The sequence below is a fragment of the Gallinula chloropus genome, assembly GCF_964237585.1.
Source record: "Gallinula chloropus genome assembly, chromosome: 3".
NCBI lineage: Eukaryota > Metazoa > Chordata > Aves > Gruiformes > Rallidae > Gallinula > Gallinula chloropus.
Window position 1 is genome coordinate 72,598,567 of NC_140087.1, and position 17,163 is coordinate 72,615,729.

At 42.6% G+C, this 17,163-nt stretch overlaps 2 protein-coding genes across 3 annotated transcripts in view; one reads left to right on the plus strand and one right to left on the minus strand.

The window, feature by feature from the left end:
- On the minus strand, window positions 1-7,808 carry CNIH4 (cornichon family member 4). The gene is made up of 5 exons (XM_084262586.1): window positions 7,684-7,808; window positions 6,183-6,251; window positions 5,124-5,236; window positions 781-921; window positions 1-196 (listed from the first exon to the last, which is right to left on the minus strand). Exons 1-5 carry the CDS (start codon window positions 7,750-7,752, stop codon window positions 169-171), a joined length of 420 nt encoding a protein of 139 aa, XP_084118712.1. The 5' UTR covers window positions 7,753-7,808; the 3' UTR covers window positions 1-168.
- A 402-nt stretch (window positions 7,809-8,210) lies between these two features.
- The window catches only part of NVL (nuclear VCP like), a gene marked incomplete at its 5' end in the record, with an annotated part of 40,894 nt that continues 31,941 nt past the window's right edge, over window positions 8,211-17,163 (plus strand). For both annotated transcript variants that reach the window (XM_084262168.1, XM_084262169.1), the window contains 9 exons: window positions 8,211-8,267; window positions 9,772-9,845; window positions 10,978-11,030; window positions 11,117-11,213; window positions 12,384-12,438; window positions 12,857-13,123; window positions 14,624-14,750; window positions 15,130-15,206; window positions 15,466-15,600. In XM_084262168.1, coding sequence (XP_084118294.1) covers window positions 8,211-8,267; window positions 9,772-9,845; window positions 10,978-11,030; window positions 11,117-11,213; window positions 12,384-12,438; window positions 12,857-13,123; window positions 14,624-14,750; window positions 15,130-15,206; window positions 15,466-15,600 — 942 coding nt within the window. The remainder of the gene's footprint in view (window positions 8,268-9,771; window positions 9,846-10,977; window positions 11,031-11,116; window positions 11,214-12,383; window positions 12,439-12,856; window positions 13,124-14,623; window positions 14,751-15,129; window positions 15,207-15,465; window positions 15,601-17,163) is intronic.

The following is a 17,163-nucleotide window of genomic DNA, read 5'->3' on the forward strand; positions in this document are numbered from 1 at the left end:
TTGAAAATATTTTATGTTAAAAATACAGAAAAATATTTCTTGTTCAAAGAGGAAAAAATATACTGCATGACGACACGGATCTAGGTATGTTCGGGAGGTGTCTGCGGCTCCACAACCAGCACTGGAGTGATGACCCACTTTGGCAGCTAATGGTTCTTTTTCAACTTCTCAATCATTTATCAAAGCCAGAATCAGACTGTGACAAAACAGAAAACACGAGACCAGTGGATTACTGAAGCACATGCAAGCAGGAACAGCTATCACTTTCATGAAAGAACTGCACTTGGTTCTGAAATGGAAAGGCACCCACGCTACGTGCTTCGCTTACGAAGACAAGGCCTGCAGCAGTAATACTGCAGTAGAACAGTAGTTCTTCCCTCCTGTAGGAAGTGGTCCCATTGCAGAACTCATCTGTCTGGAGCTCAGCCAGATCAACTTTGTTTTCTAAAACAGAATTTGTAAAATAAACTTGGTCCTCAAGATTATTTCCATTCTTAACAGGCACTTACACTAGGTGCTGAAATCGTGTAACTCTTTATGTTGTACTTAGAGTGCGTTTGAGATTAAGGAATAGTCTGAGTTTCCAAACATTTGATCAGAAAGAATGAAAGTATGTAATGAGCCTGGAGATAGCTGTCAACATGTATTATTGAGGCTTAACAGGATGCAAAGAGATAAAAGACACTTACAAATGCTACCGATTACTCTAGCAGAGTAGGAGAGAGGAAAATAGCTGCCAGACAATCCCTTTGTTCCTTGGGAGCAATTTTTGAAACTAACCTGTAAAGGTACATGAAGAAACAGAGCAGATGAAAGCCTAGTTTAATCATGGCTTCCTTCATGTGTGATTTCAGTTGTCCTCGATTATGGATCTCTGTGGGATCAAACACCCCCATGTTTCCACTTGGCACCATAATGTACCTGAAAGTTTAAGAAGAAAAAAAAAACAAAACCAACAGAAGTATAGTCATCAAAATATTAGGGAGTATCAGGCAAAGTGGAGGAGGAGAGCTTGCACAGAAGAGACTTTCATCTGAAGACTTGTTTCACAGTTCTACATAAGGGAGTTCTTTAACTGTCTTTCCGTTTCAGGACGTTCAGTTTATCTCTGCTACTACAACACACAGAGTAAAAGGACAAGTAGTACTAAAGGCATCAGCCAAGCTTCTCATGTATAAATAGGAGAGTTCCCAGGTAACAGCTGATTCCAGTTCATTATAATTACTGTTAGTGGTTTCTTGGTGTTATGGAGGAAACGTTCACCCACAGTGGAAAGAAGCATTAGATGAAAAGGAGTGGAAATGAATTAATGTAGCTAAGAATGAGTGTTTTATTTACCAAAAAACTCCACACAGATAATCACAAACTCCAGTGGTCAAAATGAGATGGCATAAGAGGAGACAAACAATCCACCTGTGTATTATTCCCCTTTGTCAGTCACAACCACCCTGTGTTATCTCAGCAGAGACACTGAGGCCAACAGGAGGAGAGAGAGACAGGGCAGAGCTGAAGGGGTAAAGTACTGCTGTGCAACCCTGTGTAAGAACAAAAGCTGAGTGAATCAAAGTGAAATATAAGCAAAGGGAATAAGAAAAGGAGTGTTTATGTCCTGTGAAATTCAACAAGCAGCACATGCTTCTGTCACAAGGTTTTGTCAAGAGAGCAAAAACAGGCACTTGCAGTGCTCACTCTGGCTAAGCTTAGTGTAGAACCGTATTATTATTTCACTGAGATGTCATCATACAGGCTCTGCCTTCCTGGAATAATACTCTTTCTGCCCAGGAATTTAACTCCTGGTCTTACATCTGGAGAATCAGCAAGGTATCAGAACAGGGCACATTTTGATTTTCTTTACATACTTGAAGAATGGCACCACTCACTCCCCTGCCTCTTAGAACTTCATTTCAATAATGGGAGGGGAAGAAGGGGAGCCAGAAACAAGGAGGTTTGCCAGCAGCAGAAAGAAATAAAAACTAAGACCACAGTATTTGTCTTTCAGAGGCATTAAAAAGCACTGCAGCATATTTGACTAATAGCAAAGATAATTATGCCCCATTTAAAAAGTTAATGTGAAATAATCAACAATTTAAAAATCTCTTCTAAATCTGAAGTTTTAAGCAACAGGTCTGTTAGGATTGTAACAAAAATTACTGTCCATTTACTGGAAATTTATTCCAACAAAATGTTTTATAAGGAAGAACCTAAGTTTCCTGTACCAACTTACCCTAGAAATAGCAACAGACCACAGAGTTTTCTTGTTTTCCAGGATTTATTTACTTTAGTGCTTGCTCTTTTTTTTTTTTTTTGTAAAGAAGAGTGATAACACTTAAATTATGCACCTTAATTAAAGCTTTTGGAACTTGGGAGATAGCTTTTCCAAGAGGCTTACAAGCTAGTATGGCTTATATGACATACCTGAGATTGATAGATGCTGACAAACAAAACTGCTTCAGTGTTAAGAGGGGTATGATTGATTTAAAGACCCAACAAGAACCCTGTTTTTCTGACCTACTGCCTCAAGCAGGAATATAGAACAGAGAGCTAAGGGATGTGTTCCACTTTAAGAGCTGCTTTCTTATTGTCCAGTAACCTTCAACATTTCCTTTGTAGTTGTTGCTTCTTTTGCTTAGTAGCACATCTAAGAAAACTTCAAGAATTAAAAAACATGTATTCTGAAATACAAAATAAGCTGCTTCACTATCTAGTTTTAAAACAAGGAAAACATAAAACAAAACTATGTCTCTCAGGAGATGGTATAAAATAGTACAAAATTAATAAGAAAATACACCAAATTAAATGAGCATCTGAGTATGCTGAATAGGATGGCAAATAGGGCGTTACAATAAACATGCTGCACTTTGAAAGTCTCCCCAGTGCTGCTTTTGACCAATTTATTTTCCCTGGGATTTGTTCTGATGCCCCTTTGAACACAAACCCTTTCTACTCTCACCAAAACCATTCAGACAATTAAGTAAATTAAGCCACTGCTGCCTGTAACTCCATTTACTCATCAAGATTAAGCCGGTTTCAAAGGAAAGAGATTAGGTGGAAGGGATTATTATCCCTACCTTTCTCTCTATTATCACTTCTGTACACTACAAAGCACAGACTTCTTCCATTTCAACACAACTATTCTGATACCGATGCTCATCTTGGAGTAAATGACATTCTTAAACCTTTCTGCATTCACAGGCAGCAACATTTATTCCAGAAACTGGTTCCTGAAACGCTGTGACACACAAAAGAGATTCAGACACATTAAGGTGATGCTGGGGGTTCACAGCTCACGATAACAGGTTCGTGTTTCAACTGTTCCCACTTAATCCTAGTTTCATAATCAATGCCTTCTCCTCCATTTGGTATATTCATGCTGTTTTTCTAACTACCATTTTCCTGACATCTTTTGTCCAAGACATGAGTTGTATCCCAAATCTTTAGGTTTCCTCTGTAATGATGAACAACAGGCTCATCAGAGGCTTTTGCAGACAACTCATTCACTAGAGATGGGACAGTCCAGGCTATTAACTTGGGTGAAACACCTCGATTCTCAGAAAGGAGGGAGGATTTGCAATACCAGCGTAACATCGTGATGTCTTGTGGCAAAGTACCACATACTCACTCACAGCCTACATACACCCCATGTCTAAAAGTGAGGAAACAACCCTGGATTTCAGGATACTCAGAATGGCAAAATAAAAATGAGAGCTCTCAACTGAACACAGCAGCCAAAGCTTACTGCCTGAAGTGTAGACATAGAAACAATGGCATCTTTTGAAATTCTCCCTGAATTTTCAATTCTCTCTAGAAGGGGAGGCAAGCAGCGACTTCACACATCAATGTAAGCAAGCAAAAGGAAGCAGCAACAGGGTAACCAGTACAAGAAATCTTCAAAGCTTCTGGGAAAACGCCTTCTCTCCCTACTGCCTCTGCAGAAAGACTAGCCTAAATGAAACACCAAATGCAAACTCTGTACTTGCCAGCAGATACCAAAGGGAATGCCAGGCATTTTGTGTGACAGCACGTAATACAGTTGTACCTACAGGTGGCCAAACAGAACCATCCTTAGGTACGTGCATTGAGGCAATGTTTGCTTAGTAAGCACACACAAGTTATGCTGTCTTTTTGTTACTCCAGTTCAGGAACATTGGAAGGCTTTGCTAGCAGTTTTGTGGAACACGATGATGAATGCATGGTTTCCCCAAGAATAACAAGATCACCAGTAAAGGGATCCTCAGCTTCTTTTCAGTGAGACATATGGAACTTCTTATTTAATTTTACCAACAACTCAACCCATCCCTGCAAAAAGTTAGCCCTAGCAGGTTTAGGCAATGAGAATCATGGCCAGCTTTTCACACCTGTATCATGCACAGCTGGTCTCCTGCACTTCCCCTAGTAGTGATTAGAGGTAATCTGTGACAAATCCACACGTGACTTTAGTGTGACACAGGTAAAGGTTCAATTCCCTTCACATCAAACGGTACAATATAAAATTTTTGAGCCCCAACATTGCCATGTGGAAACCTCTCCTGCAAAGTTTCCAAGTCGGGAGCAGCCCAGCCTACAAAGACCAGTAACACTGACAAGTTGTCCTAAGATGTAAAACGTGCAAACCTTTCCAAATACAGAGGCAAGGTGGGAGGACAGAAGAAATGCAAAGCAAAGGGGAGAGACGAGACAGCAAACGTGAGAGCGTGCAGGGGCAGAAAACCACAGCCCAGTGGTTTTACAACCATCAGCCATGCTGACTTTGTACTTTTATGCTGATACCACTATCAGGCACAGCATGAAAAATATTAACAACTACATTTGCAGTACTGCTTCATAACCCCAATTATCATGCTATCATTTCCTAGAAACTTGGGAATGATTCACAAATCAAGATTCCTGGGAACCAGTGAGAACACAAGGAAAGGCCAAAAGCTTCATGTCCTTTACACTGTTTGCTTTCTTCAAAGTTTAAGTGTAGGCAGAGGAGTTCTATGTTAGAGCCTTGAAGACTGTTAGCAGCTCAAGAACACAACTGAAACATCTCATCGTGACGTATTATTTATCTTCATACTACACTTAAAGCTAAACTAGTAACAGTGGAGGAAAATAAAGCACAAAAACCCCTTTGCACTTACCTATATATATTCCATGTTGCTACTGGCAAATTAAGGAGAAAGATGAACCAGTGCAATGAAATAAGCATTAGTACAGTTACAACAGCATGGCCAATCACCTCGGGGACCACCCACTGTGAAGAGGGAAGAAAAGAGTTATATGGACAAATGTAAATTCCTCTCCCAAAACCAAACAAAACCAACTCCATATGGAGTTTTCATCTGATTCTAATCATATCAGACAGAAAATTAATGGAAGAAGCAGTCATGTGATTTCAACAGAATGTAGGAAAATTAATACCTTCAGATGGATTCCACATGAGTAAGCTGGAAATGAGGCCCTAAGACACTACCACAGAGTAGCAAACATTTCTAGAGAGAAGCACAGCAGCTGTTTGAACACAACTCCATTAGGATTTAGGAAGAACAGCAGATAATTAAAATCTGCACAGACACAGGACATACAAACACCCCCAGGCTTGGTACAGACAAGCAAGTTGATCAATGAGAAAACAGTTAAATTGGGTTAGTACTATCAAGCAAAAAAGTGTGTGATTATGTAGCATTCTCTCTTACATCAAGAAAGAAAATACCTGTAAATCAAAGTGAACATCAATGCAGGAATGCCACACTGATTTAATAAAATCAGCTTTAAGCAGGTTTGGTTAAAATGGTACTCTTCCTCATCACTTTAAAACCCTCTACTGTCAGAGATTATACAGAAGCATTTGAGAAAGTTGCTATAAAGTTCTCCTAGCTCAGTCATGAACAGACATCCTTGGTGTGGCACACCTACAAAAACAACTCAAGTTGCTTGCAACTGCACAGAGTTCAGTCTCAGCCCCAAGAATTCAGAGCAGCAGCCTATCTCAGAGTACCAAGGGTCAGAAGAACTGCCTTTTGGAACTGAATTTGCTGAAAGGCAGGCAACCAAAAAAACCCAAGCAGACTGAAATAAAGGACAAATGCAAAACATTGCCAATCAAGGCTCTTCAGACAAACGTTACACCCTTCTTTTGTGATGCTAATTTGAAGGACTGTTTTCTTAAATCACATTAAATGCAAAGACGAATACTTTACTTTGTTGAGTTTTGAGCAACATGATCTAGCATTAATGTAGTCACATTCCAAATCTGACAGAGTAATTATCTGAAGTTCAAGATAAGGAAAATCGGTATGGTATACCAGAATACAGAAAGCTTTATTCCTATCCAATAATTTGGAGAGAGAACTCTGCTCTCAGCATAAACTGTTTTGTTCTACAGCTGATCTGCCAAAGGCTTTCAATCAATTACAACTCAATTCCCACTTCAGATAGGAAGTTACAACTACACTTTATCATCAGGCCAAGTGATTTTATGATGCTTTTCCAATGTAAATGTTGCACAAGTGCTAAAGTTCAGTTCAACGCTTCAAAAAGACCAGGGAGGCAAACTCAGTATTTCTAACATTAGAATTATTATCGCAGGACTTGAAACCACAGCTTAAACCCCCCAAAAATGTTAATGCACTTTTTAAAGCCTCCTCACAACAAAGCCAAGTAGTGCAGTTTGAAGTAGCTGATCTACTTTTAATACATTTGCAGCAACATTAGATTAATTCATGCTTTGCTGGGAAATAAGAGAGTAAAACCATTGTCTTTCAGCAATTGAAATGTGAAGATTTCAGCCAGAAGAATCCTCTCCACAAAGGTTTGGCATGCACACGTGCACATCATTCTGTCCAGTAAAGCTTATCTCCACGAAAATGAGAGAATGTGACATTTTTCTATCCTCAAAACCAAAAAAATAGGTAAAGTGGGAGTGGGCTTTTTTTTCAGCACTTAACCTATCCTTCTAGGATGATTTTTTTTTTCTTTTCAAGTGCTTCCATACTTTTTTCTCTTAGGACTAGGCAGATTCTGGAACGGCACTGAGATTTGGAAGAGCATGAGAGCCAGTTCTCTTTCATTCAGGAGACGCAGAGATAAATAAATCAAAGCAAGCCAGTGCTTTGACACTCTAACACCAGGCAGCAAAGACCGCTGGCAGTTTGTCACAGAGAGGACGAAATTTCATCCATGGAGGAGCTCAGAGTCTGCTAGCTACCAGCTCACGCCTAAGCAGGGGTGAGGCACCCTTCCCGTGAAGGGGCTACCCTCTGGCCGCCTTGGTTTAGGCCCCGCTTTCGGCGCCCCTTTTCTTCCACGCCAGGCACAAGCACACGCTACTTCAGCCGAGGCACCGGCCGCACACGCCTGCGGCAGCCTCCCGACCTCCAGCTCCTGACGGAGCGAGCGTCCCCAGGGCACTGAGCCGGCAGCCGTTTCCCCGCGGCCAGGGCCCACCCCCGCGCCCTGGCTCCCGGGGGCTAAGGCGGCGGGCACCCCCCGCCAGCGGCCATTACCCAGCACTAGGCCCTCTCGCCCGGCCACCCGCAACCCACCGCCGCCGCCTCGGCGGCTCCAGCCCCGCGCGCTCGCCAGCCCTCAGCGGCGCCTCGGCCGGCCGGGCCCAGCCCGCCTCGGTCCCGCCGGGCGCAGCTCCATCCCCGCCCCCCGGGTGTCGTTCTCCTCCACCCCAACCCCGAAGGGGAAGGATACGAAGTAGACGGAGAGGAAGATGAGGGCGCAGCAATCAATCAGCGAGAAGATGAAGACCACCGACTCCATCCCGCCGCGGCCGCCGCCCTACCGGCCGCCGTACGTTACGCCCCTCTCGCTAGCGCAGGGCCTTCGCCCCGCCGCGCAGCCCGCTGGGAAACGGAGTCCCTGCCGGAGGCCGCCCGGTGATTGCCGGAGCACGTCCCTGCCCCTTGTTAAGGCACTGCCAGGGAGCTCACGCAGCCCTGTCCGAAGGGGCAGAAGCGCCTATTTTGGAGTGTAATAAGCGGCCCAGCACATCATGAATGGGAGGAACGAGGGCGGCCAGACCGGAGCGGAGCGTCTCCGGTAGGGGCAGGCAGTTCGAAGGGGGCCTCACGGCGGCGTGGCCGAGATGCCCTGGCGCTGCCTGCTCACAATTCCATCCCGGCCGCTGCCGGCTGCGGTGCGCAGGCGAAGCGCTGGGGCAGCCCCTGGTCCCGCTCCCACGCTGGGAGGGCCTCGGCCGGTGAGGGCGGCGAGCGGCGATGCGGAGCAGGCCGGGACACTTCGTGGACCTGCGGCTGAAGCAGCGTGTTAAGCAGGTACCTTCCCCTGGCAGGCCGCGGCGGCTGGCGGCCCTCGCTTCCGCGGGGCCGCAGTCGATGGGGGGACGAGGGGCTTCCCATGGCTGGCGGGACGGGCCTCGCGTCTCCCCCTCGAGCATCCGGGCCGCTCAGGTGCGGGAGGGAGCGGCAGCAAGCGCCGGAGGCCGGCCTGGCCTCTCGGGGCTTGCCGCAGGCTTCAGGAGGGTGTTTTGCTGGCTTGCTGCTTGGCTTGGCTCGGGTTTCCCCCCCCCCCACCCCCCCCCTCATCGGTGCCGCTGATCCTGGCGCTAGGAGCTTGTTCGGATGTGTAGCGAACAGCACCAGGAAAGCGCGGTTCGGGCTCCTGCGGGCGAGGCGGGGGTGCTCGCCTCGGGAAGCCTGTGCGAGGGGACTGGGATGCGCTTCCCTAGTGCCCGTGGGGAGAGCAGGGGCAGCGGGGATTCCCTCAGGGGCTCCTGACCTCTCTCGCAAGTTAAAGCGCCGTTTTTCGGTGCCCGTGTGTAAGTGTCCGCGGCTTCCAGTTCCTCCGAACACGGGCGGCAGCTGGGGGGAGCTCGCGGCTTTGCTTTTGCGAGGCCCCAGTGACGGCGTCCTGGCTGCCCTGCAGGAGAGGAGCCCGCTGCATTTCTGGTCGGCTGGATGTGTTGTGCGGGTCAGTAGTTGCCTGTGGCTGGTGTGAGGTCCAGGCGTACTTTCAGGCAGCCGAATCCTGTGGTTGTTTTTAAGCAGTTCGATTGTTTGACACGGAGGCATTAATTTAAACGAGACTTCGAATGTCTCCTCGCTGTGATGTGTGTGGTACTGTGTCTGTCAGAGCGATGTTCTCCACCTTTTACTTCTTTTTTTTCCTCTTTTCTTAAGAAAGCATTCACCACTACGGTGCCCTGATTTGGAGAGTCAGGGAAGAAACCAAATGGGGGAGCATTTGTATCTGAAATGTAGTGCATGTTCACGTCCATCCATAATTAGTGATTCAAAAATAGGTTGGATCAGCTGCTGTCAGGGGAGGAGGAAAAAAAAAAAAGGCTTGATAGAATTCATTATGTACTTTCCTGTGGTATTCTTTGAAACATCTAGCAAAAATTAAAGCACTTATGGCAGTATTCACACTAATTGCTGTAGGTTTTGTTATTTTTATGGCAGGAGAGCTAAACCAAAAGGAGGTTCACTGGGAGAAACCAAGAAGTTTAGAAGGATTGATCCTTGTGAGTTAAGAAGTAATTTTTCTTATAAAATGAAAGCAATGGTGTTGTACCAGCAGAAATCACAAGCTCCAAAATACAGTATGCTCCTTTTCTCCAGGAAATATAGCTAGCCAGCTACCTAATAAACAGTTCATTGGTAAATACTTTGTAGTGTTTTCTAAGGTAGTTCAAGGCTGTTCCATGTTGTCATTTTGACTTCTTAGAAGGGGAGAGTTTGTAACAGGCATATTGGAACTAACTATCCTGATTAAATGGTTGACCAGATTTTATTTGCTGCTTAAAATTCTTCATTTCAGTATCTTGCAAGTAGTAAATGTGGCCAGTATGTTGACATTGGAATTCTAGCATCTGATTTGCAGAAAACATACAGGTGAGCAAAGACTGGTATTCTTATATTCTCCATTAAAAATAACGGAATATGTTATATTGATATTTTGAATTTGCATATTTTTAATCAAATGTTTTATTTTCTTTGTGTTGACTTCATTACCGGTTGTTGAGGTTGATTGAAACAATAAGATATCTCCACTCCAGTGTTGTCCTCTGCTGATATACCTAGTGGTATATTTTATTAATGCATTGGCATTGCAAGCTCTAGTTGCAGTTTGGGGTTTGTGGGTTGCTTTTTGTTTTTGTTTTTTTTTTTACTTAAACAGCTACATATCCATTGCAGAGTGTTAGTCCTTACCTTAGGAGGCTTAAAATATGAGGGAAAATACCTACTTTTGTGCAGGCAGGTGGGGGAGATGCAGGATTCAGTAAGACACTTGCTCAGTTGCTCAGCAGGGTGGTCAGTCTTGCCTAATTAATTTTAGGATGTTAAGCTTTTCTGGGAGTTCTGTTTCAGCAGATCATTGATGGGTGTGGTGGTTAATGAAGGATTAGAAGTATATTAATTTGTGTTTCCATGTTTTGTTTATTGTGCCTTGTTAGCGAAAGGGAGACAGAACCCTTGTTTAGGGTGCTTACAGGTCTTGGGTTGTGTTTTCTTTTGCCTCAGTCAGCTGTTGTATAAAAGCAGTAAGTGAAGATGAAAGGTTGATTTTTTTTTTTTTTTCCATTTAAGGATGCTCATTGAATCATTTTCTCATAGTGACTGTTATTAATTATCACAGTTGTTCCTCACTAGACTGTAGTTCTGTGTCTGTGTGTTCTTCTTTGAGTTAAAATGAAAAAGTTGGTAGCGTTGTGAAGTGGAATCCAGTGTGCTCATTTGTATGTTGTTACTTTTCTAGCTATATCCACAGCTAAAGAGGACCTTGATAATTTTCACTGAGCATTCCTTTAGAGACCAGTATCATTTAGTGATTTTTGATTCGTCCCAGTGATTGAGCTATTTCAGGTTTAAGAATAAACAATCGCATTTTCTCAGTTGGGTTTTAATAAGAACTTGTATAGAAGCTTGGGTCAACTTACGATATATTTATTCCACTGAGAATGACAACATGTTGAGGGGGCAAAGCAGTTGGTGTAACCTGTTTATTTTGCTGGATTTGTTTCAGTGCAGACTATGGAAGAAGAAAAAGAAACGCTTTTAGAATACAAGTTGAGAAAGGTACTTCTGTTACTATGTCTGAAATGCGAAATTCCTTGGTTACACTTCAGCTGTTTCTCTAACACATTTCAAACTTTTTCTTTCAGTGTTTGGAATCATCAGTAATGAAAAAGAACGCGAAGATTTAGCAGTTTTAGAAGCTGAACATGTGGCAAAAAGGGCAAGACAACAAGAGAAAAATGAGTAAGAAGTTTCACCATTAGATTACTTTAATAATGGCATTATTATTTCTGCCTTCATATTAGTAAATTTGGCTATTCTCAAGGCTACGGATAGATCCTTGATTTTACATAAGCTTGGCTTCACCTGAAGTTACCAGTAGCTAATGGAAGCACTTTTTGCACTGAAGATGATCATGATGTCTTCCTTATGGGGACATACAGCCCTAAGTTAGTGGGTATCTTTGGGGCTTCATTGATAGTTACCCACCTGAGGCCAGAGTGATTCCATTCCTTTGGTTTGGTTTTAATCTTTCTTGGATGTGAGAGATGTGGTCTTATCTTTGACTGCTAAGTCAAGCTATTTAGAGTAAATCACCGCTGGAGACTGAAATCAAGACTTCCTAACTCCTAACCCAGTGCATAGTCTCATAGACCATTTTGGTCCTGGGACCCCTTTGCCCTTCAGGACTGTGTCCCAAGGGACCCTCCCTACCAGTGTCCTGAACGTTTGAAGTCTGCCCTCCAGAAGCCCAAGGGAGCAGTTTTACTGACCCGCCTCCTGACTTGATCAAGACTGGAGAACACCTACCGTTCTGTGGTCACTCTGCCCAAGGCCGCTCCAGACCACCGCATCTCCCACCAGTCCTTCTCTGTGTGAACAGAAGGTCTAGCAGGGCACTGGTCCTGTTAGGCTTGCTAACCAGCTGCATCACAAAGTTATCTTCCACACATTCCAGGAGCCTCCTAGACTGCTTCCTCTGGGTCGTATTATATTTCCAGCAAATGTCCAGGAAGTTGAAGTGCCCTGTGAGAACATGTGCTGGCAATTGCACAACTTTCACTGGTTGCTTGATTCAGCAGCTATTTGCTACCCCATCCCTTGTGCCAGCATTGGTGATTTGTGTGATCTCATGGTGAACTGAATCAGATTGATCTGACATCACTTTTGCTTTCAGCCAGGTTGCCAAATTGATCCAAATCATCACAGACTTGGAAAGGATCTGGTTTTTTAACTCAAAAAATTGAGTTAATTTGAGAGCATGCTAGCCAGGGGGTTTTCTCCAGCCTCAGACTACATATCATGTTTGTGGGGAACCACGTTGTGGCAGTTGCATTTATTTTGCTTTGAGAGTGTCTCTCTCACAGTTCTGGTCTGATACATTGAAAGTTTTTGTCTTCCTTCTATGTAAAGTACTGCAGGAAGTGACACAGACCTCTCCGATGATGACGATTATCCAGAAGATCTAGTAAGTTGTATTTTGTTATCCTTGTTTATATTTGCTGAATGTGTGATTCTGTGTTGTGAAATTGCAATGCGAAGATGAGGTATAGTCAGAGTTGACAATTCCAGCTGAGAATATATAGAGCTAAAGGGAGGCTGTTTGCTAAAGAAAGGGAATTGCTTTTGAGGAAAGCACACTGTGGGCCCAAAAGACTGGCTATCAACTGACTGAAATGATTGAAGGTACTTCAGCTATTGCTAAAAGATGACTGTCAATTAACAGGGATCCTGTGGGGGTAAATGCAAAGGCTGCTGCCTCTTCAATGAGCAGATGTAGTTTTGTGTGCAGTCATTTGATTTACAGAGGAATGAGTTGGATGATGCAGGGCAAACAATCCAAGATATAACCTGTATGTTTTAATTTAAAATACGTGAATCTGCAGTCTGCAAATCACATGAACAGTTCCCTGCTGAGCTTATACAAGAAAGGAAATCCTGATTCTGTTCCAACCACTCCAAAAAATGAACCAGCGGAAGCCTTCCCTCCTGAGCGAGCAGCACCTCAAACAAGCACCATCTCACCAGGAGCAAGAGCTGAAACACGCGTCTCTCACGGGGGCTGGTTCATTGATAAAACTCCATGTGGGAAAGACTTTTTCATTGACCTTTCTGAGGATGAGGAAGGGGATGGAAAGAAACCGATTGCTGAGGTATCGTGTTTTACAAACCCAGTGTTATTTTAGTAGCACATATGAATATCGTTTTCTGTGTTGACAGGCTTGTGAAAGGTGATAGTAAGAGCCAAAGTACTGCCTGTCTTTCTGGATTTTTTAAAATTATGTTGGTTTTATTACAACATGGACGGTGTCTTTGAAGATGGTGAACATGTTCAATAGAAAGGAAAGATCAGCTTCGGCCCAGTGAAGTGCTTAGCTTTGGCTTGGTTTGTGAAGAAAGGGCTTAGCTCAGTGTTCTGCCATGTCAGAAGTGATTTGTGAACCTTATGGCCTATCTCATGCATGCTTGTATGGGAGGTAAGAAGTCACAAAATTAAGAATTTCCTCCATGTTTTTTTTGAGGAAAATACAGTGCTTGGTATTAGGGAGACCCCGATTAGCTCCTGTACCAAGAGAAAGGTAAGTGGAATTTAGCTGTTGGTTACTCCATTTGCCAGTGACCAGCCTAATTAGTCAGGAAGTATGTGGCTTGCTGTAGCCTAAGCCTGGCCAGTCCTTAAGTCTTACAGAGCCTTATGTCTTAAGCCTTACGGAGCTGAAGTTGGACAAGAGTTGGGGAGGTTGAAAGGAAATGGTTTTGGTTTATAAAGCAGTTGAAAATAGCTCCTGCTCCCCATTCGGACATACTGCCCACTTTGTGATCTCCCCCTCTCCCTCAGGTTTTTTTTTTTTTCTTAAACAAACCTTGTTTACCTGTTGAAAACTTTCCATTTATGGGAGATAACATTTATGATGTTTGGCTGAGCAGATGGTTGGGCAGAATGCTCTTTTTATGTGAAGGAAGAATTATGTTTACATCTACCTTTTTAATTAAGCAAAACGGTTACTCACTAGGCATATTTGATATCTCATCCCTTTATCCTAGTAGTATGGTATCCTCTTCTATAGAGAAATTGAATAAAAGGGAGATCTTCCAATTGTAAATTGTTTGCAATACCATATGTTAAAACAACCAACCCCAACTTTAATCATTGAACATCTCTTTATTTCTTTTCTCCTGTATTAGTCCTTTACTTAAATGCACTTAACTTGTTTCAGGACTGAATAATATTTTCCTAGAGCTGCTTGTGACTTACTAGTAATAAAAATTGCTTCTGTTGGAGTAAAAACATTTATGTGATACAGTTTTAGTCATCCTCAGAGTGGAATGCTCTACAGTATGCAAATAATGGGTGTCTGATTTTGGGTAGTGGTTTTGTGGGGGGCTTTGAAGGGTTGTTTGGGGTTTTTTGGCTTATAAGTACACACTCAGACAAAGAAGAAGTGGTGGAAATCTTTTAAATAAAGGCAAAGTCTAAGGAAAAATAAAATATGTATTTGCTATGAAAAGCTGGGGTTCGCTTCCTACCTTGCTTCTGTTGATTAATATGTGTGAGTTTAGCATCATAGGCACTTAAATGTTTTGTTTAAGTATTTGCAGAAATTCACTGATTTGGAAGGGTTTGTGTATATAATTCTGGTTTTATGCCTTAGAAATCAACAGAATTTTCTGTCTTGGAGAGTGAAAGAAAGAAGACAAAAGTTAAGAGAGCAAAAAGGAGGAAAGAAGAAGTTCCAGATGTAGATAAAGAAATTAATGCCGTCTTACTTAAAGAGAGAGGTGAGAAGTGACTTTTGGCATGCTGCTCCGAAGAAAGAGATGGTATTTCCTGGTCTAGTGAGGGTGTCCCTGCCCATGGCAGGGGTTGGAACTAGATGATCTTGAAGGTCCCTTCCAACCCAAAGCATTCTGTGATTCTGTTTGACTGTGGAATCCCTTTATAGAGAGGTGGTTTACACGGAGGTGCAGAGAAGTGCTTTTGTTAAGAAATTTAGCCTTAATATTGTACTAAAAGACATCCTAGTCCTTTGTCTGCTACCAAGAAATAACACTACTCTACATACTTAGCTAATTATTTAGCCTGAGCTTGTTCTTGTTTGGTGTTAGCAGCTACTATTATGCCCATGTCTGAATTTGCATGACTTTTCCTCCTGAACAGTTAGAAGTAAGGGACCAGAGCTTCACCGCCCTTCAGTGAAGTTTGAGGATGTAGGAGGCAATGATGAAACTTTAAAGGTTAGTTAATATTTTAATCAAGACACACGATGCTCTGAATAAGATGTTGAATGAAAAATGACAAGATATCTGGCAGAATTAATCAGTTTGGCACTGAGAATTAACTGCTTATACCAACAGCAACAGTTTTGGGATATTTTTCTTTGATCTTTCTGAAAGCAGCCACTGAAATTTATTAATAAACAGAACTTTCTGTAACTCAGTGATGTATAATACTAATTCCTTCAATTTAAATGGAGACCTCTCTTGTCTTTAACAGGAAATATGCAAAATGCTCATTCACGTCCGTCATCCCGAAGTCTATAACCACTTAGGTGTGGTTCCACCTCGGGGTTTTCTTTTACATGGACCGCCAGGATGTGGAAAGACGCTTCTTGCACAGGCAATCGCTGGGGTGAGAGAACTTCACATTTACAGTTTCTTTTGGTTTTGAGTTACATTTGCAGGAAAACAAGTCAAATCTTCCTTCATGATAGACTAGATTTTTTTCTCTTTACATGTGTTTTCTCTCTATTTTAGTTTAGAATATATTAATTTTCACTTCCTTTGTTTAAATTCCATCTAAATCTGTACTTGATGGAACCTCATATGAAGAGGAGACATAGTGACAAGGTATTATGTTTGACATAATTGTTTTGGGGCACTCTCAGGACAGCAGTATAGCCATAGGTATTGAGAAGGCTCTAAATGTAAGATACTTTTGGTTAAGTTTAACACAGTGTTTTGGTTTAAGCCTGCTCAACCTTATGAACTTACGAGGCATTACATTGATTCTATTGGGTGGCATCAGTTAAACAGTGATTTCTGAATTCCAAAACTGGATGTTGCTCTTCTCCGTGATGTCCAGTGGTAGGACAAGGGGCAGTGGGTGCAAGCTGGAGCACAGGAGGTTCCATGTGAACATAGGAAAAAACTTTTTCACTGTGAGGGTCACAGAGCGCTGGAACAGGCTGCCCAGAGAGGTTGTGGAGTCTCCTTCTCTGGAGACATTCAAAACCAACCTGAATGCAGTCCTGTGCGAACTAATCTGTGTGATCCTGCTCTGGCAGGGGAGTTGGACTACATGATCTTTTGAGGCCCCCTTCTGACTCCTAACATGCTGTGATTCAATGTCAAACTAATGATTTCAGTGCTTATGGCGTTACTGATGCTTTGATGTGTGGTGGGGCTGCTGTGCAGCTCTGTGCATGTCTTGGATGTAAATCTAGGGGTTACTTAGGGTTTCTCATAGGTAACCACGGACACTTCTTTGTCTTTATAACGTGACAGTTAAATAACTGTGTTAACCTTAAATTTAGATAGGTGTAAATTATCAACTATCGTAGTGCAGCTTTACCTTTGTAAGCAAATACTGATGTTATTTATGTAAATGTTGGTTAAACTCTTGCCACTGTCAAATGTTTTTAAAAGTATTGGGATCTTTCCTTTTTTTTTTTTTTTAATGCCAGACTGTACAAACATCCCTGTTGAATGAATCTGTGATGTTTAATACTTTGGCAGGTGTTTGCTTCCTGGAAGGTTACTGAATTTAGGGAAAGAAACATAACACAAGTGAAAAATTTTCAGAGATAAAGATAAATTTAATTACTGCTTCTTAAATAATCTTCTTAAATGAGATACTGTCAGGTAGTTATTCAAGGCAAATTATCTGTGATTTGTATAAATTAGAATTTGTTTTTAATCTGTAGTCTCAAAGAGCTTGAAATAGACTGCAACGACCAGTAGCCCTACTGTGCTACAGTCTATCAAAATTTTAGTTATTTGTTTGTAATAGGAGAAACCATGAGTGTGAGCTTTACCAGTATCTTACAGTACAATCCTGCTCAGATAATGCTGGAGCAAGACTAAGGGAACCAACCAGACCTGGTAGAGATCTCTTCTACACTGCCAAGTAATGTTTTGTTACAGATGGAAATACACAGTTTTCTCAAGAATAGAGCTGGAGCGTGAACTGAAG

Bases quoted from the DNA above. Each gene is read 5' to 3' on its own strand.
- CNIH4 (XM_084262586.1), bottom strand. From the start codon at position 7,752: ATGGAGTCGGTGGTCTTCATCTTCTCGCTGATTGATTGCTGCGCCCTC. The intron at 5,237-6,182 runs GTAAAGTATTCG...CCCTCTTCACAG, and splicing joins GTTGCTCAAAACTCAACAAA to TGGGTGGTCCCCGAGGTGAT. The intron at 922-5,123 runs GTAAGTGCAAAG...TTAAACTTTCAG, and splicing joins GCAACATGGAATATATATAG to GTACATTATGGTGCCAAGTG.